Source organism: Cricetulus griseus, chromosome 5, assembly GCF_003668045.3.
Source record: "Cricetulus griseus strain 17A/GY chromosome 5, alternate assembly CriGri-PICRH-1.0, whole genome shotgun sequence".
NCBI lineage: Eukaryota > Metazoa > Chordata > Mammalia > Rodentia > Cricetidae > Cricetulus > Cricetulus griseus.
In genome coordinates, this window is record NC_048598.1 from 131,295,653 (window position 1) to 131,322,479 (window position 26,827).

The window sequence follows — 26,827 nt, forward strand, 5'->3', positions numbered from 1 at the left end:
TACAGTGACTTCAGAAAGTACTGAAGGAAATCATTTCTTGTTCACTACCTATTAAACTCCATTTGGTGACCAAGGCTTGGTAACTCTACCTCCCAAATGTTTCCCCACTATATTCCTTCCTCTCCATTCAGCACCTTGCTTTGGCCTGCCTCCCAAAACATCTTCTCTTCTGTTTTTGCACCCCCACCTTGACTGCCTCCAACCCTTTGACCCAACACCATCCCATAACAACTGGATATCAAACCTCTGGTCTTATTGGGCTACAGAGAAACCATAAAAAGGCCTTCTGTCTTATTCCATCCTGTATGCCTAGGACTTCATCCATTGCTGTGTAGGTGGTCAATATTCACTGATGCCTTTTTTATGAATATTTACAGAGTAGAATCTTGAAAAAATGAAATTATATAGGAAAAAGCCCACTAATATACCTGAAGTTATGGCCCATGGAATATAATTGCTGTATACACCCAGGCCCACTTATGTAAAGCTGAGTTCATATTCATTCTTTTAGCAATTAAGTTATAGAGTTGTTACAATCATCATGTCTCGTCTTACTGCAAACCATCCCCAGATAAATTCTCTAAGTCATCATCTAGAATAGTAAATTGTGCTGATGGCAAATGACCACAACACTAAAAACTCACTGTCATCATGGCCTTTTGTCTTCATCTCATTCTCCATAATGAAATGGCATCAACTGGCTGGCCTTAACAGAAATTTATTTTCTCTCAACTGTAAATGCTGGGAACCTGGGATGGCAGTGCCAATATGAACATGTTTAGGTTCTAGTGAAGACCCTCTTCCTGACTTACAAATAGTGCTCTCTCTCTCTCTCTCTCTCTCTCTCTCTCTCTCTCTCTCTCTCTGTGTGTGTGTGTGTGTGTGTGTGTGTGTGTGTGTGTCCCTCCTCCTCTTTTCTCTCTCCTTACATAAAGAGTGAGTTTTATTTCTCTCCTTAAAAGGACCTAATCTCATCATGAGGACCCCGCCCTGAAGACCTCATCCACACTAAATCACTTCCCGAAGGTCCCATGACAATATGCACCCAAAGCATTATCAAATCCTATGTCTCTGCATGATTCTTAAACATAGAAATATGTAATCTAGAGAGCATAAGTTACTTTACTTTCTGCATCACATTAGGATGGTTTTGAAGGTGTGTCACTTACATGGGATGCTTTCTCTGCCAGAGAAGTTGTTGTCACAGTTGGACCATTTAAACAAAACCATAAACTTTTTCGAGCTTCATTGTCTCTGCTGTATATCAGACGGAAAACACCAGCCATAAGAAGTCTCATTGGTCTGCATGCCCACTTAGTAGTGAGATAATCCATTCTACCAGTGAGACAGGTATTGTAGCCCTCATTTTTGAGATGGTGAAATGCAGACTTATCCACAGGTAAGGTTTCTTGTCCAAGGTCCCATTACAACTCAGATGTTCAGCCCATCCTCAGAGGTGATCTGACTGTGTTCCTCTCCTTTTTGAGGAAAACCTGATGGAAGTTATAACTGTATTGAGAGATGCATAGCCACTGGAGGAAGATGAAATGCTAGACAACCACCCATGCTGTCTTGTGTTTATATTGCAGAGTGTGTCCTTTCGGTGGCTTGAGAATTGTGAATTTTGTGCAAGTTCCATTTGTAAATTTATATTAATCCCCTGCTTGAACAGAGATTTGTTTCTGTTTTTCTTGGTTTATTTGGTAAATTATTCATAATCTAAGCTTCCCCAACTCCTTTAAAAATTTTTTAAAGATCTACTTATTTTCTTTCATGTATCTACTTTCTTTCTTTCATGTTGCATGTATACTTGTGCACTACACGTGTACCTGGTGCCCAGGGAGGTCAGAAGAGGGCATTGGATCCCTGGGAATTGGAGTTATGGATGGTTGTGAGCAGCCATCTGGCTGCTGGGAATCAAACCTAGCTGGTCCTCTGAAATAGCAAGTGCTCTTAACCACTGAGCCATCTCTCAATCCTTAATTCCTTTAAAAAGAACTTATGCTTACAGTTTTTTTTGCATTGGGAAATAAAGATTATCTTTTTGCCTATAGTGTCTAAGCCTCTGCATTCAAACCTCCAGCTCCTCAGGATGATCATTTCAACATTCAGTAAAATGACTGTCACTTCTTTTTTATCATAGAAATCAGAAGCAGATTACACTCATTAATCAGAAAGAAACCTTCCTAGCACAAAGAAAACTTGACATCAAAAATATGGAAGAAGGATATGACACCCTTCGGGATCTTCTTGAGTATGTTTTGTGCCTTTACCATTTTAAACTTTTACTCTCTTTGTGTTTATTTCTTTAAACTGGAACCACAGGTCTATGTGGACATGTGGTATCTTACAGGCAAGCGAGTTTATAATTAGCTTTCTGTATTCCACAGTTCAGAAAGAAAGGTCATGGTCAATGTATACTTTACTGAGGGGGTCAACTGGTGCTCCAGAAGCTGGGTGACAAAGGACGGACCAGATCTAGGACTTGTGGCAAGCATGGGCCTGACCATTATCTCAATACTCTTCTCCAATATCCTTATTTCTGCCCCTCTAAGTCATTTACATTTTCCCCAACAAAGTAGCACCTATTCCCAATTTTAATTTTTAAGGGTGAAAATATGTAATTTATGGAAAAGAGTTACCCTAATCTCTCCATCTTTCCACAGAAATAATCACTATTTGCCACACATACTTTACACACATGTTAATATAAAGAGATGTGTATCTATGGAGCATATTTAAAATTGGATTTTATTACTCTAGAACATGATCTTCCACTTAAAATTTTATCTTCGCAAAGACAGGAACATGACTCAAGACAATTGCCTGCACACTCAAGCTCTAGCTTCAATCCCCAGCACCACTGGAGCCAACAAAGCAGAAATAAAAGACTGAGTAAGATCCAAGACTTTGTGAATGCTACAAGAAAAGGGGAAACATTTTAAGATACAGGAATAAATAACAACTTTCTGAATAGGCCCCCAATAGCCCAGGCTTAACAACAAAAACTTCTAGACAGGTTATGATGTCATAAAGCATCAAGTTATAAAGCTCCTGGGCAGCAAAGGAGACAGTGACCACAGTGAAGAGAAAGCCCACCAAACCGGAAGAAATCTCTGCCAGCTATTCATCTGACAAAGAATTACTATCCAAAATATATAAAGAACTCAACAAGTTATATACCCAGAGAACAAATAGAACATTTAATGAATGTTCAAATGAATTAAACAAATGTCTCCAAAGAAGAGACACAAGTGGTCAATTAATACATGATAAACTGTTCACCTTACCTATAAGGAAAGGTAAATAAAAACCACACAGATTGCACTTCACCTCAGTAAGAATGGCTACTACCAAGAAAGCCACAATAAAATTGCAGGCAGGGTGTGTAGAGAAAGGAACATCTGTGCACTATTGGTGGGGAGACAAGTAAGACAAACACATATGAAATATCAAATGAACCATGTATGCTTGTAAACAAAACAGTGTAAACTGCAAAAGTACAAGCTGAAGAAGGTCCTGCATCAGTGAAAGACTGCAGCTTTTTAAGCAGGGCATTTGTGTAAGAAGTTTGTTTTTTTAAATGCCTTCTCCATCTTAACCAGGTAGTCTAAATAGGAATTTATTATTAAGCAATAGCTGCATAAGTGGGAGAAGGTAAGTTGAAAGTCTTCTGAACACCATATGTTGAAAAGGTTCTCTCTTCTCCAATATACTTATTTTTGGTGCCTTTGACAAAAAGAAGATGCCTGTAACTGCTATGCACTTCTGAGTCCTCTGTTCTTCCTTGACCTATGTAACTACTTTGGTTTGGGGGGTTTTGTTTGTTTGTTTGTTTTTGTTTTTGCCAGTACCATACTGGTTTTGTTACTATGGCTCTTTAGCAAAATTTGAAACCAGATATTGTGATACTTCTATAACTGTTCTGTTTGCTTAGTGATGCACAACAGCTGTTAAAGAACAGGTCTGAGCCAAGCCTAATATTAGTAAATGGAAGGAAACAGTGACAATCATGGTGTAGATCAATGAAATGGCGACTAGGAGAACAGCAGGAAGGATCAGTGACACAGATTTGGTTCTCTGGAAAGATTTAAAGCACCGAGCACTTAGCAAAACTTAGCAGAAGAGAGAAACAAAATTGGGAGAAGGAAAGGGAGACATCGCAACTGATGTTACTCAAGTTCAGAGAGGCATTATGGAGTTGTTTGAAAATATATTGTCCAACAAGTTAGAAAATGAACAAGCTGACAAATTACTAATGACCTTTCATACTACATATGACCTGTCAACATTAAATCAAGAGGATACAAACAACTCAAACAGATCTGTATTGAGCAATATGATTGAAACAGTAGCAAAGTTGTTTCCCCAAAAGGAAAGCCCAGGCAGGAGCAGATGGTCCACTGGGGAATTCATCCAGAAATCCAAAAGAGAACTAAAGTATTCAAATGACTCACTGAAACAGAAAGGGGAGAAATGCTGCCAATTTCGTTCTTTAAAACCAGTATCACCTTGATACCCAAACCAGATGAGAACACATCAATGGAAGGAAGGAGCTGTAAAATAATTTTCCTTATGAGCCAAGATGCAAAAATTCTCACCAAAACACTTGCAAATCAAGCTCCAGAACATATAAAAGATTATACTTGTTGTCTGAGTTGTTTCATTCCAAGGATGTGCAGATAGACTCAGGAACGGAAATCACGTGATCATCCTAATAGACACAGAAAAGTCTTTTGACAAATTTTAAATTCCTTTTGTAATAAAATACCCAAAGAAGCCAGATAAAAAAGGCCATGGTAAACCTAAACCCAATAGTATACTAACTGGGGGTAAAACTGTAAGTATTTTCTCTAGAGTCGAGTAAGAATCAAAAGTATTCATTCTTTGCACGCTTACTTAATATTGTGCTCAGCCACAGCACTAAGACAGGAGAAAAAAAGAGAATGAATGCAAACAAGAAAAAAAAAAGGAGCACATTATTTGAATATAGGGCAGTAACAAGGCCACCTTACACAACCAGGGCAGGTGGTGCCAAAAACTGAACATAGCAGTAGAATGCTGGGGTGTGATATTGTATTAGATAGGGTTACAACTGCTGTGATGAAATGCCGTGACCAAAGCAACTTGGGAAGGAAACGGTTCATTTGGCTTGCAATTCCACATCCTGTTCCTCAGCTAAGGAAGTCAGCTTAAGACCTCAAATAAGGCAGGGAGTTAGAGGCAGAGCTGATGCAGAGGCTATGGAGGAATGCTGCTGGCTGACTTCTCTATGGCTTGCTCAGCCTGCTTTCTTATAGAACCTCTGACCACCAGCCCAGGGGTGGCCCCACTCAAAATGGGCTGGGCCCTCGCACATTGGTCATCAATTACGAAAAATCCCCAAAGACTTGCCTACAGCCTGATCTCATGGAGGTATTTTCTCAACTTTAGTTCCCTCCTTTCAGATGACTCTCGCTTGTATCAAGTTGACTTAAAATTAGCCGGCATAGACATGAAGTATAGGTTCTTTGCATGATTGTCTCTGTATATATAAGCAATCACTTAAACATCTAGGTTTTTTGGGTTAGCTTCAGAATGAAAGCTATGAACTTTTCCTATGAAGGAGCAGGAAAACTGAAATGGGTTCAATCAGATTTTATTTTTCTAATTAATAATGTAAATGTATTAATTATAGTTTTTTTGATAGGCTCTCACTATGTAGTCCTGGTTATCCTGAACTTACTATGTAGACCAGACTGACCTCAAACACAGACATCCATCTGCCCCTGCCTATTGAGTGCTGGGATTAAAGGAATGTGCCACCACACACCCAACCCTTTTGATGAGTTATTGTGTGGTTCTTGCTCTGCTCACCAAGAAGCTCAGAATCAAATGTGTAGCTCAATGTTTTTTTTTATGAACTTTGGTATTCCATGTTATTGTTACCTTACTTTAAAATGGCTCAGATCATTTGTGGAAATATATATATATATATATATATATATATATATATATATATTCCAACAAACTCAGTAAGGAGAGATAGAATTGTAAAGAACTTTAGAGATCTAAAATAGGCTATTAGATCATTTCAAATAGAGTATGAAACATAGGCGTGGTTGTTGTTTCTGGTTGATTTAATTGCATTTTGAATCCTTTAATTTGCATTTCTGGCCTTTAAAAAATCTTATGTAACAACATTTCAAGTATATGTTTCATTTATGAGTATTTCTGTCTTTGAAAAGACACAAAGTAGCATTTCACCTAAGTGGCACTTGGTTTGTTTCTGTATGAAGCTGTGGTTAGAGGAAAGAGAGCAGAACCAAAGGCGGGTGCTACCTGTGCTGGAGTCTTTGCATTTTTCTCCAGCCTACCATAGGAAAATCTCACACACTTAAGACTGTGTGTCTTAGTTCAAAAACTCGTCTTGCTTTTCTGTGTTCTGTATTATACAAAGCTAGAACTTTGTCTAGGACACAGAGTTCAACAGTTTGCTGATCTTGACCCCTCCCAGACACAGTGTTGTGCTCCCTTCACAGTCACCAGGCAGCAAGCCTCCCAACTAGTTTTGTGACAGGACTCTGGCTTTCCATGCTTTTTTCTGTATCTTCGCAAATAATCACGCCCTTCCTTTGGCAAGATCATGCCTCCATTCTGGCCATCCATATTCCTCCCTATTAACCAAAGCCTCCAGAGACTTGCCTTCAGTGCTTTCCTAGACTCTCCTCTCCATTCTTGGATATTCAACCCAAGGCTTGCAGGAGCAGTTCAAATGCCCTTTTGGAAGATGGCCACTAAAACTTTCCAATTAGCCATACTCATTCTAATAAATATTTTAAGACTTTCATAAGTATTTGACAAACTATAAGTCCAAAATCCAATATGTATATTTATTTTTTTAGAGCAACAAAGGAAGTATATCGTAATCAAATAAGAATCATGAATGATAATCTGGAAAGAGAATCTCAGAGAAGGTAATGTGATGTGTTGTGATGTGTATTTGTGTGAGATCGGTAGTAAACGTTAATTTACTGTCCTAAATTAAATTGTATATAAAGTCACTCAGATCTAGATATGTTTGTTAGGCTGTGTTTTGTTTTTGCACTGAAAATAACCAGAGTTTTCCATCTCAATCCAGGGAAATCACCAAAGAGTGAGATTGCCAGTATTGGTGCAAGATTTGCTGCCCACCCAGACTTCTGGGTCAATTTACAATAAGGGTGATATAGAAGACAGTAATTAAGATCACAGACTTTCACATGGACCACTCTGTCTTATTAGTTCTAAGCATGGCTCAGTTAATCTGTTCTCTTTGCCCCCACTCCTATAGAGTTGGCATTGATAATGGCCCCCTCCTTACAAATTTGTTGTGAATGTCAAAGAGATGATCCATCAAAAGTATGGAGAGCAAACGTACCTAGTAAGCACTCACTAGCACTTAGGGATATTTTATTAGTATTGTTGTTATTAATACTATAACTTATAAAACTGAAATTGTACGTTTTTTACCATTCTCCAAAGATACAGCTTTTTTTGTTTGTTTGTTTATCCCTGGGGGTCGGGGAGTTGGCTTTTTTTTTTTTTTAAGTTTGAGAATCTAAAAGGTTGAAGTTACTTGTTAGTACTCTGGGTGCTTTGGGTAACCCCTTTACTATTTCTGGCCATGCCTCTCCTTTCTCCACCTTCCTTGGTGCCTTCCTCACATCCATCCTCAAACTGAAAGAGGAGAGCATCTCAGTGTGTTTTTCATGCTGTTGTCATGGGCACAGGACCTCTCCTCACTTAGAAGGGGCAAACACAAGTGGTGCTGAGGCAGCCAGCAGCATTCTGCTTTCCCTTTCAGTTAGCAGCCCTTCACTGAAGGAAGGCCCAGGCAGCATGGTAAAATGGTAGTTGGACTTGTTTTGCTTTGTATTTGACATAAGCTGCTATGCCGATATAATGCTGAATCTGTTTTGTTCTGATCTCTAGTGTTGTTACTCAGTGGAAAATAACCTGTTTGAAAAAAAGGCATATACGTTGGCTAACTAAAGCAAGGGCCACATTGAGACGGATTTTAAATAAAATTGAGATGACAGAAGCGAAGCGAGCTCAATTACTTGAAGAGGTAAGAAAACTCAAAGTGTTTAGAATTATGGTAGCCCCCAACAGAGAAATCAGTAACACCCCTTCAATATTTAAACAAACCTTATTTTATTAAAAGGTGTTTTCCTTTCTCCTGATTTTATGGTTAGTGTACTTATTATTTTTCTTTCTTTAAAAATCTGTCCATTTGTGTATGCTAACTAGAGATTTTTTTATTTTTTATATATTTGAATTACAAACAAGATTGGATTACAACTAGAGATGTTTTAACCTTTTTTATTTTATTATATTTATGTATTTGCATATGTTCAAGTAGAGGTCAGAGAATAGCTTCAAGAAATTGGTTTCCTCCTTCTACCATAGGGTCCCAGAAATGAAACTCAGATCATCAGCCTTGGTGGCTAGTATAGCAGCTTGGTGGCAAATGTAGCAGTTTGGTGACAAGCTGGCCCAAGAGAGATCCAGCACATTACCTAGGAGTGGTCTCTAGGGTGTATCTTTGAGGCATGGAAGCAGATCCTAGCTTCCCAAGCTTTTGTTTGTTTGTTGAGAAAGGGTTTCTCTGTATTGCTTTGGAGCCTGTCCTGGAACTCACTCTGTAGACCAGGCTGGCCTCGAACTCCCGAAGACCCACAGCCTCTGCCTCCTGAGTGCTGACATTAAAGGAGGTTGCCACCAAAGCCCCGCCCCAAGCATCCTTTATTACTCCTACAATTACCCTTTGTATAAGCACCACCCCCAACCCTCTCATTCTTTGTGTTATTTAGTTATTATCATTTTGTGAAAGACTAAACTTCTAAAGGAAAACAGGCAGTGCCATCCTCCTCAGTGTTTGCTGAGAAATCCCACAGTTTATCAGGCAGTTTAGAAATGTAAAACTAACATGACAAGAGAAATAACAAACCTCATTTTCCTCTGCTTAGACAAAAAGCAGAGAACAGGAGATCTATGAATTTGTGGGGGAAATTGATCAACTTAAATTGGAATTAGAAGAAGATGAAAAGGAATTTGTCAAACAAGAAAAAAAGTTAATTCAAGAATTAAACAAGTATGAGGTAATTTTTATTTTGCATCTCAGGATAACTTTGGATTATTATGTGAGAGAAACGGAAATGATATTACATGCGATCATGATTGACTAAATGTAAAATAAATCCTCTGGTATGAACAAAGGCAAGGTCACAAGTCTATTCTGCATCTTTCCCCTTTTTTCTGAAAAGGAAACAGAAATAGGGTGTTTTTATACATATTTTTTTTCATTAAAACAAAACAAAACAAAAACCACTCACATACTTCAAATTTTGCCAAGTGGCAAGCAATGAGCATGGCTAGGGAGGGAGGGTGGAGGGATGTAGGTAGCCGGTGGGAGCGGCATGGTGACGCTGGGGAGAATACTGAGTGAGGAGTAGAGCTCAGAATGCCTTAAAAACTTCCAAAAGCCAATCAGGGGTAAATGAAGAAATGAACACTAGAGAAAGTGGAGATGACAGACATCACACACATCCAGGCTTCCAGATGTCGTAGACTGCAAGCACCGAATTACACACACGCACACGCACACGCACACGCACACGCACACACAGGCACCTTTTCAAGGTGATAATTTTAAATAAGGGCGTGTGTCTTGGAGGCCACCACTGGAAGAACAGCTGAAGAGGCTGAAGTTCTGGGTAGAAGCAAAATCAGTGGATTTTCACAATTTGGGTGAGAAGGAGGGGTATTTATGATTGCCAAGCCACATGTAACTTTCATCCAAGCTGGAATGTACTTGTTTCTAATTGTTAGTGAAGGTTCTACACACCTCACTGATGCTTATCTTGCTTTTAATTCACAGTGTGTTAGATATTGTTTTATTTATTTTTCTGTTGCTATGATAGAATACCATAACCCTGGTAACTAATAGAAGAAAGATTTATGTAGCTTACAGTTCCAGAGGGATGAGAGTGCATTCTGGTGGCAGGCATGGCAGCCAAAGCAGGAAGCTGAGAACAGGCTGAAAGTAGAGTAAAATATTAAGATCTCAAAGCCTGCCCCAGTGATACAGTTCCCAAAGCAAAGCCACACTTGTAAAAAAAAAAAAAAGAAACTCTCAAATCACACCACATGCTGGGAACCAAGGATTCAAATGCCCAGAACTATGGGGAACACAGTTATGTTGATTAGCCTTCCATTGCTGTGACGAATGCATAGGAGAACAACTTAAAAGAAAGAAATACTTTTTTTTTTTTTTTAACTCGTGGTTTCAGAGGCTCAAGTCCATGGTTGGCTGAACTGTTCTGAACTTGTGATGGGACAGAACATCATGGCAGCAAGAGCCTGTGTAGAACAAAGTTGCTATTTCCTCATGGTCAGAAAGCAAAAGGAAAGAGAGGAAGGAAAGGGCCAGGAGCAAAACAACAGTGAAGAGCACATTCCCCCATCTCCTGCTGCCTCCAGCTAAATCCCATCTACTTGTTTACATCCCCCACCCCCAAGTAGCGCTTATGGTGATATATTATTTATGATGCATTAAAGCTTGCCTGAGGATTCAGAAAGCAAAGTCAGCCACAAGCCATAGCTTCTATGGCACACACCCTTAATCCCAGCAGCCAGAAGCAAGGAAGTGGTGGTACACACCTTTAATCCTAGGACTCAGGATTAAGAGGTAGACAGATCTCTGTGAGTTCAAGGACACCCAGATCTACACAAGATTGATCCAGTCCTAAAGAGAAACAGCTCACACAAAGATGATCTCAGTACCTGAATCACACCCCTTTAATCACAGCATTAGGAAGGTATACAAGACAGGAGCAACATCTCAGTATCAGGCATTCATTCTCCAGCCACTTTGAAAATAGGAACACCCCAAGTCTGTTAGAGGTAAGAGCTCTCTGATAGTTTGGCTGCTTTGCTTCCCTGATCTGCAGCTTGAACCCTAATAACTGTCTCTGGGTTAATTTATTTATCATGTTACAAGCACTGCCCACTGGGGAGCTAAGCCTTGGACACAAAGTTTGTGGATGACAAGCTGATTCAAACCTAACACTTGGTATAACTATTCGTGGAATGATAACTAGTGTTACTCAGGGGCAACCTGCACAATGTTAAAGCTTGGAGATATTTATTTCTGCTTCCTCATCATGATATCTTTAAATTGTAGTTAAAACATATGCATATTTACCTTCCCAACTTCTTTCAAAAACAATCTAATGATAATCCGGGTGAAAAACACATAAGCTGTGAGCAAGATGCTATGTCAAAGAGATGGAGAAAAGGGATGATACTAAAGAGCTAACATTCTCTTTCTTCTATATTGAAAATCGACCTTGGGTAAACTTCTGGGTTTCTTAATCCATTAGCCTGAAAAGGTGGGTCGAAATAACCACAGTATTATCCTGCATCATTGCTTATAGCAAGGTTTACCTAACTGTACTATGGGAATTTTCTGTGGGAAACCAGAAATGACCTGCAAGGTGTGTACAGGATTGGTAAGGTTGGTCTATATTTGAACATGGAGGTCACAAGGGACAGAAGACTATGATGTCCACCCATGTGGGCATCCACCTTTCACATCTTCCTTGTCATCGTGGTGGAGTCCAAGATCACTAAAGTGCCTTGGGTCTAGTGAGTTATGAGAATTGTCCCCCACTGAAGACACATCTCTGGCTTTGTTTTCTCTGCTAGGCCACAACCCTTCCTTCAACGAGTACACAGCATGGATAAAATTAAAACTAAAAGTAAAGGTCTTACACAGCAAACTCTAAAATTGGCCTAGGGGACTTGTGTGCATCTGACCATCTAACTAGAAGATATCCTAAAGTAGTCATTATGTAACCACACAAGGTTCAGTCTTCAGCCTCCTGATGGATTCCATCGATCAAGAACCAAAGTGATTGGGGGGGGGGGGAGAAGAGCTTTAGTAAGAAGATAGCACTTTGGAAGACAGAGGCTCTTGTCTTTCGATGACCATCTTCCCAAGGGAAACTTGTCTATATGATTTTTCATAGAAAAATATGAGTTCCATGTATCACAAATTCTAATTGGTTTTAATAATAAAAACCCAGAGTCAGATATATGGGTTAATGATGAAAGATCCAAGAAGCAGAGCAGCCAACCACTAGTTCTTACCTCTACTGAATCCTCAGACCAAAGGGGCATTCCTGTCCCTACGAATCCTTTGACTGGATGCAATGAGCTCCTGTCTCCTCCCGCCTTATAGTCCTCTCTCCACCCAGCCATATTACTCCTGTCTCCATCTCCTTAGTTCTGGGATTAAAGGTGTGTGACTTCCAAATACTGGGTTTAAAGGTGTGAGCCACCACGGACTGGCTCTGTTTCTGTTTTAGACTGCATCAGTCTCATGTAGCCCAGGGTGACCTTGAACTCACAGAGATCCACCTGCCTCTGCCTCCCAAGTGCTGGGATTAAGGAGTGTGCCACCACTGCCTGACCTCTATGGCTAACTAGTTGCTAGGTCTGCACTCTGATCTTCAGGCAAGCTTTATTTGTTAAAGCATAAACAAAATATCATCACAGCCCCAGACATCTCAGTTGTATATATGAAGAAAAAACAAAACAAAAACAGCCTCCTTTTTTGAAGTGTGATTTGTGGGCATATTATCTCTATAACATAAGTCAGTTAGAACTACAGCCCAGTGCATCCAAAGAAGACATGAATGGCCATCTCTGCATTGATGAAAGTTACTGTGTCTAGGTTTTTTTTTTTTTTAATGTGTTTTTGGCAAGCACCCTTGCAGGTGTGATCTCCTGCAACTCGGGACTTAGAAGTGCTCAAGAGAGTGTTGATGCATTCCAGAGTAATTTTACTGTATAGTTCATCAATAAAAAGTAGACTTGAGGCAGGAGGATCACATGATTGAAGTAGCCAGGGCTAAACAAGATTATGCTTCCTAAAAAGCCCCAACAAACAAACAAATGAAAATACAGACTTCCATGGCAAGCTAGTCCTTAAAAAGATCAGGGGGTAAGGGTAAAGTTTTGTGAATTGGCCCTGGTGTGGCGGTGTTTCTGTGGTGGTTTGAATAGGGATGGGCCCATGGGCTCATAAACTGAATATGTGATCACCAGGGAGTGTGGCCTTCTTGGAGGAAGTGTGTCACTGGAGGTAGCTGTTACGATAAATCTTTCCGCCAAAAGCCACCGAGCCCCATCACCACGTGTGCGCTTTACGCCAGCCGCCTGCCCGAGTTAGGCCCAAATGAATACACAGAAACTTGTTTTAGGTTCAAAGCTGCTTGGCCAATGACTAGGATTCCTCATCTGCTAGCTCAGTCTTAATTATCATAAAAAGATATATTTTATAAGACTTATCTTATCGGGTGCCTTACTGGCATCCCTCCTTGCCGGTGGATCACATCTCTCCGCTGGAGGAAGAGTGGAGGGGAAAAGGACACTTCCTGTTTCTCCTCCTTTAAATATGAGTCTCCTTGCTATGTCACTTCCTGCCTGGATCACCACTTCTCTACTACATTTCCCAGAATCCTCTTTAACTCCTAGTTCCATCTAACTTGCTGTCTCATTGGTCAAACAGTATTTTACTCAATAATCAATAAGATAAACATACAAAGAAGTACATTCCCCATCAGGTGGCCTTTGAGGATTCAGATGCTCAGTGTCTCTCTTTCTTCCTTCTGCCTGCTGATTCAGATGTAGAACTCTCAGCTCCTTCTCCAGCACCATGTCTGCCTATATGCCGCCATGCTTCCCACCATAATGATAAATTGACTAAACCTCTAAACCTGTAAGCCAGCCCCAATTAAATATTTTCCTTTGTAAGTGTTGCCAAGGTTATGGTGTCTCTTCATAGAAATAGAACAGGGACTAAGACAGTTTATGTGCCCTTTCACTGGAAGCAAGACAGACTTTGATTTCTCATTCCTAGCTCAGTGGTAAGCACAGGGCTGATAGACATCATTGCCACTTCAGCATGAGGCTGACATGAAGGTTCAAGTGATGGCTTCCACCCTTATCTCCAGCCAGCCAGGAAAAAGGGTGAAATGGCCATTTTTGTTGAGGGCCTTTGTCTAAAGGTAACATCCACAACTTCTGTTTATAGATGTACGTACATGCAAGGGAAGGCATACTCCATGTGGGAGCCAAGTCCCCAGCTACAATTTAGAATTCCTGTCATTGAAGGAATCTATTGCTTCGAAAACACACTGACCAAAAGCAACCTGGCCAGGAACAGGTTTATTTGGCTTGCATATCCCAGGTCATATACAGTCCACTGAGGGAAGCCAAGGCAGGAACTCGATGCAGGAACCTGAAGGCGGGAACTGAAGCAGAACCTGCAGAGACACTGCTTACTGGCTTGCTCCCCATGACTTGCCCAGCCTGCTTTCTTCTACAGGCCACCTACCCAGGGATACCACCACCCTGGCACATAAACACTTAGCAGGCTGAGCCCTCCCACGCCAGTCATCATTCAAGAAAATACCCCACAGGCCAATCAAGTGGGCTCATGTCTTCAACTGAGTTTCTCTCTTCCCAAGTGATCCTAGCCAGTGTCAAGTGGACAAAAACCAACCAGGACAATTTAAACAAACAGATATCTTCATGCTTTTCCTCAGTGTGCCTTTTCCATTTATTCCTTTATATTCCAGTTGTTTCTATACTGTTCACATTTCTTGGAACACTCATGTTCTATTTCGTTGCCCCTTTGTATAGAACATGATACACCAAAGGCAGTTTTTCTCAAGCGTGTTTTGGTTGCGTAGATAGTAGGAATGGGGACAGCCAGAGACTCTTAACTGACAGCATCTTTGTAGCTCTCCAGGGTGAGTGAACAGGCAGCACCTATTTATCAAACACAGAGTGCGTGCCAGGTACCTCTCTCAGCAACCCCTGCCCTATGGAAGACAGGACTCTTCCCCTTGGAGAACTTTAACTCTAAGCTGTGTAACGTGTCCAAACTGCTTTGATCAATCAGCTTTACTCTCTTACAGGTTCTGATTAAGAAGGAAACACAGACGAACAAAGAAAGAGAAGAGCAACTAGTGGACAGCCTCCCACAGCTTCAAACAGCAGAAGAGCAGTTCACCGAAAATAACAGGGACCTCAAGGACCTCATCAATGATATTTCAGGTGTGCATGAAGCACTGGTAACTACCTCTCAACCCCCTCCCAGCACAAAGTGGGTGAGAATCCAAAGCCGGGTGTTGGTGGCACATGCCTTTAGTCCCAGCACACGGGAGGCAGAGGCAGGCGGATCTCTGTGAGTTCGAGACCAGCCTGGTCTACAGAGAAAGTTCTAGGACAGGCTCCAAAGCCACAGAGAAACCCTATCTCGAAAAACCAAAACCAAAACCAAAACAAAAACAAAAACAAAAACGGGGGATGGGTGGTGTGAGAATCCATCACACACCCAAGGAGAAGCGCATCTGATTTGCCTATCTCATTAACTCCACTTTCTAGCCTGTTTATCTACCATTCCCTTTTCCACACCAAGTTCTTTCTCCCACTCAGTTCGTCCTCCCTCTTCCCTTCCTCCTCCCTCCCTCCCCTCCCTTCTCTCTCCCTCCTTCCTCCGTGTTGATATCTGCCCCCACCCACCTGTTCCTAAGGCAAAGATAAATAAGACTTATCACAGATGGTGCTTTCAGAGCTATGAACCATGTCTGTAAAGCTTGTGTCTTTTGCATTCCATCACACAGCACAACGTATTGCACAATGTGTGCATAAAACCATGTGTGGTCAAATACAAACAATTGTTTCTGACACAAAAATTAGATGTGGTTGCCTAACCCTGCACCTAGAGTCCAGAATGTCCTAGCCTTTCCTTCATTCTGGGAGAGGAGGGCCAGCCATTATCCAGGACCTCTCCACAGGTCTTTAAGCAGCTACCACTTCCTGATGCCATGTCTTCCAGATGATGGAAGAACTGTGGGAATCAGAAGGCCAGAACCCAGAGTAAAAGAAAGGACCAGGATGGGGACAGGAAAAGAACAACCTTCTGGGGTAGGAGTGGGAGTGAGCAGCTAGCAGATAGTCATAAAGATATAGATTAACACAGCTTGTATCAGTTAAATTGTAAAGCAAATAAATGTTTAAAAATGAATAGTGATTATTTCCAAGACGTTAAACTCGCAGGAATATATAAATATAATGCTAACAGCATTGACAGTCAGTCTGTCTGCCACTTCTGAGCTGATACTCTATTTCTTGTCAGATTTTCATCTGATCAAGTCAGGAAGGCTTCCACTTGATGCTTTTACCCGGGTTCATAGATACTTCCTTCTCCCCAGTCTTTCCACTCCTCCTCTTAGTACAAAGTAGAAAATGTCTTAAAAAATAATCACAGCCTTATGAGCATATAATTTAAGAAAAGTGAGCTAAGTGGAAGACACAGCTAAAGGGATTTTTCTTAAAATATGGCTAAGGGGTCTGGAGAGATGGCTTGGTTTTTAAGGGCACTTAATCCACAGTCATGAGGACCAGAGTTCAGTTCGTGGTGCCTATGAAATAAGCCAGGCATCCCTCACACTCCAGAAACTCAACTCTGATGCCATCTTCTGGCCTCTATATACCTTTGAGTGCACATGTGTGCATATACCCTCTGTCTCTCACACACATACATAAATAAAACAAAGCTAAAAGAAACAAACTGATAACATGGTTGATTCTGAGGAACCAGACACAGGGTAAATGCACTGGGGAGCAGTTATCTGCCTTGGGGGGGGGTGTTGAGAAAGGTTTTCTCTGTGTAGCTTTGGAGTCTGTCCTGGAAATAGCTCTTGTAGACCAGGCTGGTCTTGAACTCACAGAGATCCACCTGCCTCTGCCTCCCAAGTGCTGGGAATTGAAGGCATGTGCCACCACCGCCCAGCTATTAGCTGCCTTTTTATTGTGGTAATAGTTGATCATAGTGTAACTGTTAAAAGTGTGCATGTCTTATATTGGTTAATTTTTTTAAACCAAATAACTTTGTGGACAGTTATTTTCTCTCTTTTTAAATAGCAAAGAAGCAAGAGGTGAGGTTATTGAACAACTACATTTTCCGCTTTAGAAAGGATATCACCAGATATGAGGAGAACATGGTAAATAATCATAATCGCTGTGGTTCATTTGACTTGGAATTTTATTTTGTGCTACTTGCAGTGTCAGAGATTGAAATCCAGGCTTTTATATGCTAGGCAAGTGCTGTACTGCCAGAACTAGAACCAAGCCTTGGGGCTTGGTTTTCTTAGACATGGTTCCTTCCTTCCTTCCTTCCTTCCTTCCTTCCTTCCTTCCTTCCTTCCTTTCTTTCTTTTTTCTTTCTGTGTAGTCAGTCCTGGAAGTAAACTAATGAATCTCCTACCTTAGCCTCCACAGTGCCCGGATAAAAGCATGCTACCACTCAGAGCCCCCCACCTTTTCCTTCTTTAAAATTTACAATGCTGGTGTATTCAAGCAACACTATTTATTCAGTTTTCATGAAATTGACTTATTAATCTTATCCTACCAACATGTTTAAAACCGTAGTCAATATATACATATGGGGGAAGTTTGGCACTACTGTGAGATATATGCACCTGAGAAAACCAACTTAATGGAGGGAAGGGGTATTTGATCTCAGCCGTCTCTGATTGGCTGGCTCCTCTAGTTTCTGAGTTTCCAGCAAGGAAGGACATGGTTGAGGAAAGCCTTTTACCTCGTGGCCAGCAGGGGGCGCAGAGAGGAGTAATGGGAAGAAGGCGCTGGGACCAAGCTAACTCATTCAAAAACACACCCAGAAATCCAGTTCCTCCACCCAGCTTCAAGGTCCCCAATGCCCTCATCTCCAAATACTCTGTACAAAACTCGGGCCCGCCAATGCACTAAATCTGTTAAGTGAGAGTCCTGGTGATCTAATCATATCTGAAACGCCCTCAGAGAAACACCCAGAAGTGAGCTTTGCATATCTTCTAGGTGTGATAGCTCTCAGTTCCCTCAGATTAACACATGATTGAGAAGGTGGGGGACTCTGGAAGCAGCCCAAGTATAATGGTAGAAAAACAACGTTGACCGGTGAGGAGACCTAACCTCTCTCTAAGAGGGTGGGGATTGCACTGGTCACGCTCTTTGAGACTGAGTAGGCAGAGGTCGTGGCAGATAGAACAGGAGCAAGCAAAGAAATGTTTACTATCCTTCAAAATACACAATCTGTAACTTCATTATAAGTTATTTGCATGCAGTTGGTTAATTGAGCATGGAATTATCCTATTCTTTGATATATCTGGCTATCAAATGTGATCATTTATTTATTTATTTTGGTTTTGAGACAGGGTTTTTCTTTGTAACATTGTCCTGGAACTCACTCTGTAGAGCAGGCTGGCCTCGAACTCACAGAGATCCACCTGTCTCTGCCTCCCAAGTGCTGGGCTTAAAGGCATGCGCCACCACTGCTGGCCTCAAATGCGATTTTTGATATGCTGTGGGCAAGAAGAAATATGGACGAAGACAACAGAGAAGTATAAGGCACATGCACGTACAGACGACACAGGCGTGCACGCGCCCACACACACACACAGAGAGAGAGAGAGAGGGGGGGAGAGGAGAGAGAGGAGAGAGAGATCCTTTTTTCATCCTTTTTTCTAATAAGATGTTCCAGGTGAGGAATACAATGGATAAAGACCATGAGGTTTATAATGCTATAATAACTAGGAACTGCATAGAGAATTCTGTAAGAAAAACTAACTATTCAACAAATAATTTTTTTTTAAAAAGGATCAGGATTGACGATAAAGATCCATTGAAAGAGTGTTTGCCTGAAATGGGTGAGATCCCAGATTCAGCCCTCAACCCTGCGTAGACTGATCTTGGTGGACCACAATCATAATGCTAGCACTGGGGAGGTGGAGACAGGAATATTAGAGGTTCAGGGTCATCCTAGGCTCCAGAGTCCTGAAGCCAGCCTGGGATACTTGACACCTTGTCTCAAAAGCAAATGAACAGTAGGTGAATGAATGAGCAGATCAATGAATAACCATAGGAAATACCTCCCCCTTCTAGGTACAGTCAATTTTCCTTAAAAATCTCAGTGAACCCCTCTCCCGCTCCCCATTTTAGACAGGCAGTTATTCAAATATCAAAGCATATCCTAATTTGTGAAGTTTTGTTGGTGTCTAGGAAACTTCACTTAAGGTTCATGCACGACCTTACCAGAGTCCACAAATAAGTTTTTACCATGCAGCTTTGGGGATTTTCTACTGCAAGATTGCCATGGTCAGCTGGACAGCTCAGGGGTGAATGCACAAATGGGTGACCTAGGCAGCCTAATGCTGGTGCCCTGCCCTTTGATCCCTAGGAGATAACCGTAGCTTTTATGTTTGGACAGGACTCGGTGAAGAGTGAACTACAACACTTACGAAAGGTTGAAAGTAAAAAACTTGAAGAGCATTTTGAATTTCTAAAGAACTTGGAAAACGACATCTATGTGCATGACCAAAAGGCATCCCTTCTCATCCTGGAAAATAAAAAATTAAAAGAAGTAAGTTCAAGATCACTTCACTTTGGCTAATGATTTCGATTGAGTGCCTGAACCAGCAATAAGCTTTAGAAGGTTCCAGTCTTCTCAATCTCTCCAGTCACCCACACCTCTCCCCACAAGAATACCATCAACTTGTAATTCCAGAGACTGGTTTTGTCAGGATGCAAGCATTACATGTGAAGAGCAATGCTGCATCCACGAGTTTGTTCAGCCTCCTGTCTCTGAGGTTGATCCTCACTGAGTGTAATTCATTATTCTCTATTCTGTATATCCCATCATATGACTAGTATTTATTTAGACAGTGCTATTGTTGGGGGGGAATTTCTTTTGGCTATTACCAGCCCTGCTCCTAAGCCCATTCAAGTATAACTGTTCTGATAGATATATTTCTGTTGGCTATAGATCCCAACTAAAACTGCAAAGTATCAGTAGGTGCATCTTCTGCAGTCCTGAAGAGTGCCAGGCTCCCAAAGCATTCAGGCTTCTGTACCGGCCTATCCTTGGGGTTCTGACAGGACACATCCTCAGCTGCAGCTGCTAAGAGCACCACCTGTGCACATTCACTATGTTCCCTTTTAAAAGGGCCCTGCCCTCCTTTCATCTTCTCTCTCTTCTGCTTCTTTGCCTCTCTCTCCCTCCCCCTCCCCTCTCTTTCTGCCTCTCTTTTCTCTTCTGTCACTCCTGACCCCCACTGGTCTTCCCTCTCCCTTCCCCTTTCCCATTCACTTTCTCCTAATTAAAAAAAAAAAGCCCTCCACCCAAGCTCTGTCACATGGCATCTTTCTCATACACACCATTTTTTAAAATTACAACACCCCTCACACCAGCAAAGTGTGAGAGCCCTGAAATTCACAACCTCACCTGTGTCAGTGTCGCGTTAAGGAATAATAACACGGATTTCCTCTTGAATTAGTTTGATCAAGAGCAAGCCCAATTTTGGATTTTTCCACTTTTCTGCCCATATCTTATCTTCCAACTGTCTGTAGCTTGTCTCTAGCTAGTCTAGTGTGTGTGTGCTCTTGCCTGTCTCCTGTGTTTTTATCTGGTCTCTGGTTGTGCCCATCCTTAACAAAAAGCTTGCTCTAAAGCTTGCTCTATATTTATTGAATAACACAGAAAACATTGTATGGGGACAGAGATGAAGGATCCTTTACAGAAATCTTTAACAAAATTTTACAAGTTGTTTTACTGACCCCAACTGACCCAGAATAGCAGTAAATACCTCAAACAGATATCAGCAACCTATATCCACATGCTGATTCCAACATTTATGGGATATTTATTTGGTTTAAGGCTGCTTTAAACTTGTTTTCTGAAAACAATCACCACAACACACACACACACACACACGCACACACACACACACACACACACACACATATTATTCTAGGTCAAGGGCATGGAAGAGTTCATAACTTTAAAATCAGAGCTATGAATTTACCTTGGGTTACAAAATTTCATTGCTGGCAAGTCCAAGGCACAGCAAAGTTGGTTGCATTGTTCTCTTGAATACAGGTTAAACTTAAACAGGCTGAGCACACAGTAGGACATCAGGTTGAGAACATAGTTTTTGTTTTTTGTTTTTCACTGTACATCCTGGATTGCATAGAAGAGAACATAGTTTTAAATGGTCTCGAGGCATAGTATTCCCATGGTGGATAGGCCTGGGGAAAGGTTAGTCTCTTTGGCATCAAGGGATATTTTCATCCAACTGTCTCTTTCCAGTTCTGCTCTTCCGGTGTGTGTGCCCTGGTGTCCCGCAGATCTGAGTCTCTTTGACAAGTAAAGAAACACCTGCTGGTGTGTTGTTGGGCACTCAGATATCTTAATTCGTAAAATTCATGTTCAAGTTTCCTTTGCCTAGCTAAAAAATAAGTTGTATCATAGTAACTGATAATTATACAGCAAATAAGTCTGTTCATCTAACCCCAAAAGAAACAATCTCAATTTATGAACATTAATTTCAGGCCTATATCTCAAAAGAGTAAGGCTTGCCTATTTATACTTAAGATTTACTTATTTTAATTTTAACATGGTATGTTCAATAACAGTTTTTAATGATACATGAATAATTATACTTTCTATATTTCATAACTGTTATAAGACAGTTATCACAGAGGTTTATACAATATTCCTTTGTTTGAAAGACATGAGGTAGAGTCTGTCACTCATTGGAGACACTGTCCTTAGTGTCTCACAGGGTGAATACTGCTTCTTTGTAAACATTTCTCCCCCACTAAACTGTAACAACCTCAAAGTTAGGGTCTACATCAATGTCCCAAGAGTCGTGGGACTTGGTTCCGTTCAACGCTCATAATAATTTCAAAGGTCAGGTAGTACATTATGTACTTTAAAAAAAAAGATTTTATTTATTATGTACACAATGTTCTGCCTGCATATATGCCTGCAGGCTGGAAGCGGGCACCAGATCTCATTATAGATGGTTGTGAGCCACTATGTGGTTGCTGGGAATTGAACTCAGGACCTCTGGAAGAGCAGTCAGTGCTCTTAACCTCTGAGCCATCTCTCCAACCCCATTATGTAGTTTTTAGACAAGAAAAGACTCTATGTTTGTTTGTTTGTTTGTTTGTTTGTTTCAAGAACTATTTTTAGCTAGAGAAGAATAAAAAACCATTCCTTCAGTGGGAGCCTGATGAGGGAAGTAGCCTGGCCACTTAATGCCTGATGGCATTAAGGAAATCCCTTCATGGCTCTATGTGATTTATTTCTGTCTGTTAAATGTCAAGAGTTATCCCACCAAGTTCACATGCTTTGTCTAGTAGAGCTAAAGCAGCTTAAGGACTGATGTTTTTCAGAAGGATGTGTGTGCTGTGAAAAATTTTGGTTCCTCAGTAACCCTCATGTACTCAACACAACGTGCTGCAGCCAGCCTTTGACACAGACTGGGGAGGAATTTTATCCACCTGTTGAAGTGCCCTGCTCACCTCTCCTCCTGCAGACACAACATCTAACATTTACTAAAAGGACTGAGAATTTCGATTGCTGTATTTTACAAAAGGAGCCTTTTTCTTGTGGATATGAAGCATTTGGTCTTTTAACTTCTTACCATGTCCAGCCTTATTCAGTGCACCATGTTAATTTCTTTGGCTGCTGAAATAGTAGGAAAACGGGACCCTCTGTCTTCTCGCTTGAATGGAGGAAGATGCCGAGGGACAGTCAGGGGCATCGTGAAGCATCGATACTTGTGGCATGAATGGCCGCATGGACACTTCACTAACTCAAAATGTTCCTTTCCCTCTCAGTTTCTTGAGTACCTGAAGAAACAAATCCAGATGTACAGAGAAAAGCAACACAAAACCGTGGAGAACTCAAGTGACCTGTCTTGGCAACTGATAGCTCAGCACAGTAAGTAACGCATCACTCTTGGTTCTTGTTTAAATTAGTTTTTATTGATTTGCATGTCAATAAAACACATCCATTTTAAAATTCAGTGAATTTTGAGGAATTTATGCACTCTGGCAGTCACTGCCACCACAGCAGTGTAGAGCATGTTCATCATTGTGTATCGTGTCATGATGTGAATATGAAATGCCCTTCCCCGGCTCCTGGTTTGAGTTGTGGAGCTATCAGGAAGGCTGTGAGATCTTTGCAGGGCGAGGCCTGGCTGACGGGAGTAGGTCTTTAGGAACAGGCCTTTCAGGGTTATAATGGTTCCTGAGTCCAGCCTGTATTTTCTGTTTCCCGAGCTACCAATCAATAACCATGGACTCTCCACCACACAGTACTATCAGCACAGACAGCTGCTCTATTGTGCCACAGTGAATGAAGACCCTCTGAAACTAGAGGCCCAAATAGCCTCCTTCCTTAAGTTCTTTCTGTCAGGTATTCCTTTTGGTTACAAAAAAAAAAAAAAAAAAAAAAAAAAAAAAAAAAACGACTGCTGCCGCCTGTCCCTTCCAGCTAATCTTTCATCCCACCTCCAGTCTCCGGACGCCACCAACCTGCCTTCTAACCCAACAGTTAACAAAAGGAAAGGACACAGCATGTACACACGTCTGCATCCTGGCTTCTTTGCCTCTGCAAAATGGATTTTTAAGATTTGTCCATGAAGCCGTGTGTGTGTGTGTGTGTGTGTGTGTGTGTGTGTGTGTGTGTGTGTGTGTGTGTGTGTGTTGGGTGAGGGCTCACACCTGTTATCCCAACACTTAGAAAGCTGAAACAGAGGAGTTGGTGTGGGTTAAAGACCAGCCTGGGCTACATAGTAAGTTCCATGTCAGCCTGGACTAGAGTTTTAACCTGTCTCAAAACAACCACAAAATACAAAAGATTCATCTCGGTTCTTTCTCGAGCCACAAGCTGCCTCCCCTTGGCACAGTGCACTACTATCAGCTCTCCATCCTTCTTCTCTTCACCAGCTGTGAAGAGACACCATGACCATGGCAACTCTAATAAATGAAAACATTTCATAGGGGTGGCTTACAGTTCCGAGGTGGAGTCCATTATCATCATGGCAGGAGGCTTGGCAGCGTGCAGGCCAACATGGTGCTGGAGAAGGAGCTGAGAGTTGGTGATCTGCAGGCAGCAGGAAGTGGTCTGAGACACTGGGCATGGCTTCAACATAAATGAAACTCAGAGCCTACCCCCACAGTGACACACTTCCTCCAACAAAACCACACCTCCTCCAACAAAGCCACACCTCCTAATAACGCCACTCCCTATGAGCTTATGGGGGCCAACGACATTCAAACCACATACACCAGCTGAGGGACATTTGCCTTGTTCTTCATTTATCATAAGTGAAGCAACTAGTGACATTTGTCTGGAAGTATGTTTCTGGATTTTATTTATTTAGTTATTTCTTAGGTGACACTTATGAGTGGAATAGCTGGGTTGCACTGTTGTTGTCTGAATACTTTTGAAGAAACTGCTAGTTTGCCAACATTGTTGTTTAAAGGTCTCATACAAATAGTGACATGAAAAAGGCCCTGTTGCACTAGCTCTTCACCAATACTTAGAAATTTGAGGACATTAAAAGCATTAACATAGAATGTTATGTCATTGTGGTTTTTATCTGCCTTTCCCTGCAATCGTCATTAGTTTATGTGGTTCTTGGCTGTCTGAAATCATCTTTTTTGAACCATCTAGAACCAATGAACTATTTTGGCATAACAAATACCAAAGAGCCCTTGATGCTCTTTCGGAGGACCAGAGTTCAGATCCTAGCACCCATATTAGCTATAACTCCAGCTGCAAGGGATCCAATGCTCTCTCCTGGCCTCCTTGGGCACCTGAACACATGTGTGACTTTCACTCATGCATACACACATAAATAAAAATAATAAAAATAATCTTTTATAAAAAAACAAATAAAAACCCAACAAATATCACAAAGTTAGGACCTTAAGGCAAAGAATTTACTTTGCTCACAAATTGGTGATGTGATCAGAGCTCAGAGACAACCTGTCTAAGCTGTGGACAATCAGCATCTGGGGTCTGGAACTATCCAAAGACCGGTGCCTATGCTTGAAGTTGTTATGGCTCTCAAATGGGCCTTGGAGAATCTGTTGGCCAGAGCACCTCCACATGGTCTCGGCACATAACTGCTGGTCTCCAAGAAAGGTATCCCAGGAGAATGGAGTGGAAGCTTGTGGTATTGTCATGGCCTAGCCTTGGAAGTCAGAGGATTAGTCCCGCATGACTCTCGGGTTAAAGTAACTACTCTAGAACAAGGGGAGGATGCCAGCTCTGAGCTCTGAGATGCAAGAGGCTTGTACAAGCAGGTGCAGTGTAGAAGTTGTGATCCATTACATGTCTACTCAAAGCTTTTCACTCCATACCTTGGGTTTTTAGTGTTCTTATCATCAAGCTAAAGTCTTCATATATTCTGGAATTTAGTTTTCTTTCAGTCTGAGGTTTAACTTAGGGTTTCATATTAACTTTTTGCCATGAGGTCAAGCAAAAGTGGAACTTTTCTTCTTTCTTTCTTTCTTTCTTTCTTTCTTTCTTTCCTTCTTTCTTCTTCTTCTCTTCTTCTTCTCCTTCTCCTCCTCCTCCTCCTTCTTCCCCCTCTTCTCTCCCCCTTTCCCCATCATTCTGGAAGTAAAAACTTTTAGATAAAAATAATTTTAAACCTTTAATTAATAATATCATTTTAGTAACCATTGTATTTTAAATATTTCAGAACACTATGGAGATTTCCTGGCAAAATTTCAGACGACAATTAAGGTGAGGGTTCTTCTTGCATCGTCTCGTGTATCATGTTATTAAGTGTGTGTGTGTGTGTGTGTGTGTGTGTGTGTGTGTGTGTGTACGTGTTCATGTCTCTGTGTGTGCTCACGTGTGCTCACATGTGCATATACTGGTATGTACTCATGTATGCATGGACAGAATTGTGAGCCTACAGAAGGATGACAGGGTGGTGCCACCATCACACCCACTGTGCCAATGTCACTACCAAATCTTAATCCTTTCAGAAACTATCTTCTAATACTACCAGTCATCAACATGGGCAGTCCTTCCCTCCCTGTCTCTCTTTGTCCCTCCCTCTCTCCCTACTTCTTTCCTTTCCTTCTGTTCTCTTTCACTCTTTTCAATTACACATACAACACATCTGTTTGTAAGTCTGTGCCGACAGCTCTAGGCTCGCTCTATATGTACCAGCTACCCAGCACCTTCCTTCTTCCCTTCCCCTCCTCCTATAGGTAGGCAGGAACCAGACAGGCTGCTTTGAATCTAGCCTCCATACAGTCCTAAGAGTTACTTTGTGTACCTAGTAACAATTGTTCATACATGACATTATTTTGCAAAGAATCTGCTCAGAATGTTATCTTGTTGCAATCATATTCACATACCCCAAACTCTGTTCCTTGAAGGAAATGGTGAACAATGGAGAAGATATCTTGCAAGACATGACGAGTCTCATAGAGAAGCTGCAATACCGGGACGAGAAAATCGAGGCTATTAGTGCCTGGCTGCTGGGTAGCATCGAAAGGCTGCGTCTTCTTGTGGTGGAGGAATCAAACTCGGAACATCTTCATATTCAGTACCTGGAAACGTCCGGTAATGTAGAACTTCCTGCTGCTAGTGACATCAAAATAAGGGGCTCCTCAGGGACTGGCCACTAGGGGAAAGGGGAAGGGGAAGGACAGTGCTTGCTGCTGTGAATATCCCCACCGAACACAGGTACTCACTTTGGGTTGAGTTTGTTAGAACGCTTTAGTTCTTCCTTTCGCATGGGATAATTTTCAAGAGAACTAGTCTTGAATCTTCTTCACGATTAAAAACAAAGCCTGGGTAATTCATCTTTGAGACGACAGGATCTTACTGCGGATTCTGGTGCTGTAGTGAACT

At 41.4% G+C, this 26,827-nt stretch overlaps 1 protein-coding gene across 1 annotated transcript in view; it reads left to right on the top strand.

Moving 5' to 3' along the window:
- The window catches only part of Ccdc175 (coiled-coil domain containing 175), a 70,074-nt gene that overhangs the window by 38,847 nt on the left and 4,400 nt on the right, over positions 1-26,827 (top strand). The window contains exons 10-19 of the mRNA XM_027418663.2: positions 2,144-2,254; positions 6,885-6,956; positions 7,954-8,089; positions 8,991-9,122; positions 15,012-15,150; positions 17,023-17,102; positions 19,364-19,516; positions 22,780-22,882; positions 25,659-25,702; positions 26,350-26,536. Of these exons, the coding sequence (XP_027274464.1) occupies positions 2,144-2,254; positions 6,885-6,956; positions 7,954-8,089; positions 8,991-9,122; positions 15,012-15,150; positions 17,023-17,102; positions 19,364-19,516; positions 22,780-22,882; positions 25,659-25,702; positions 26,350-26,536 (1,157 nt within the window). The remainder of the gene's footprint in view (positions 1-2,143; positions 2,255-6,884; positions 6,957-7,953; positions 8,090-8,990; positions 9,123-15,011; positions 15,151-17,022; positions 17,103-19,363; positions 19,517-22,779; positions 22,883-25,658; positions 25,703-26,349; positions 26,537-26,827) is intronic.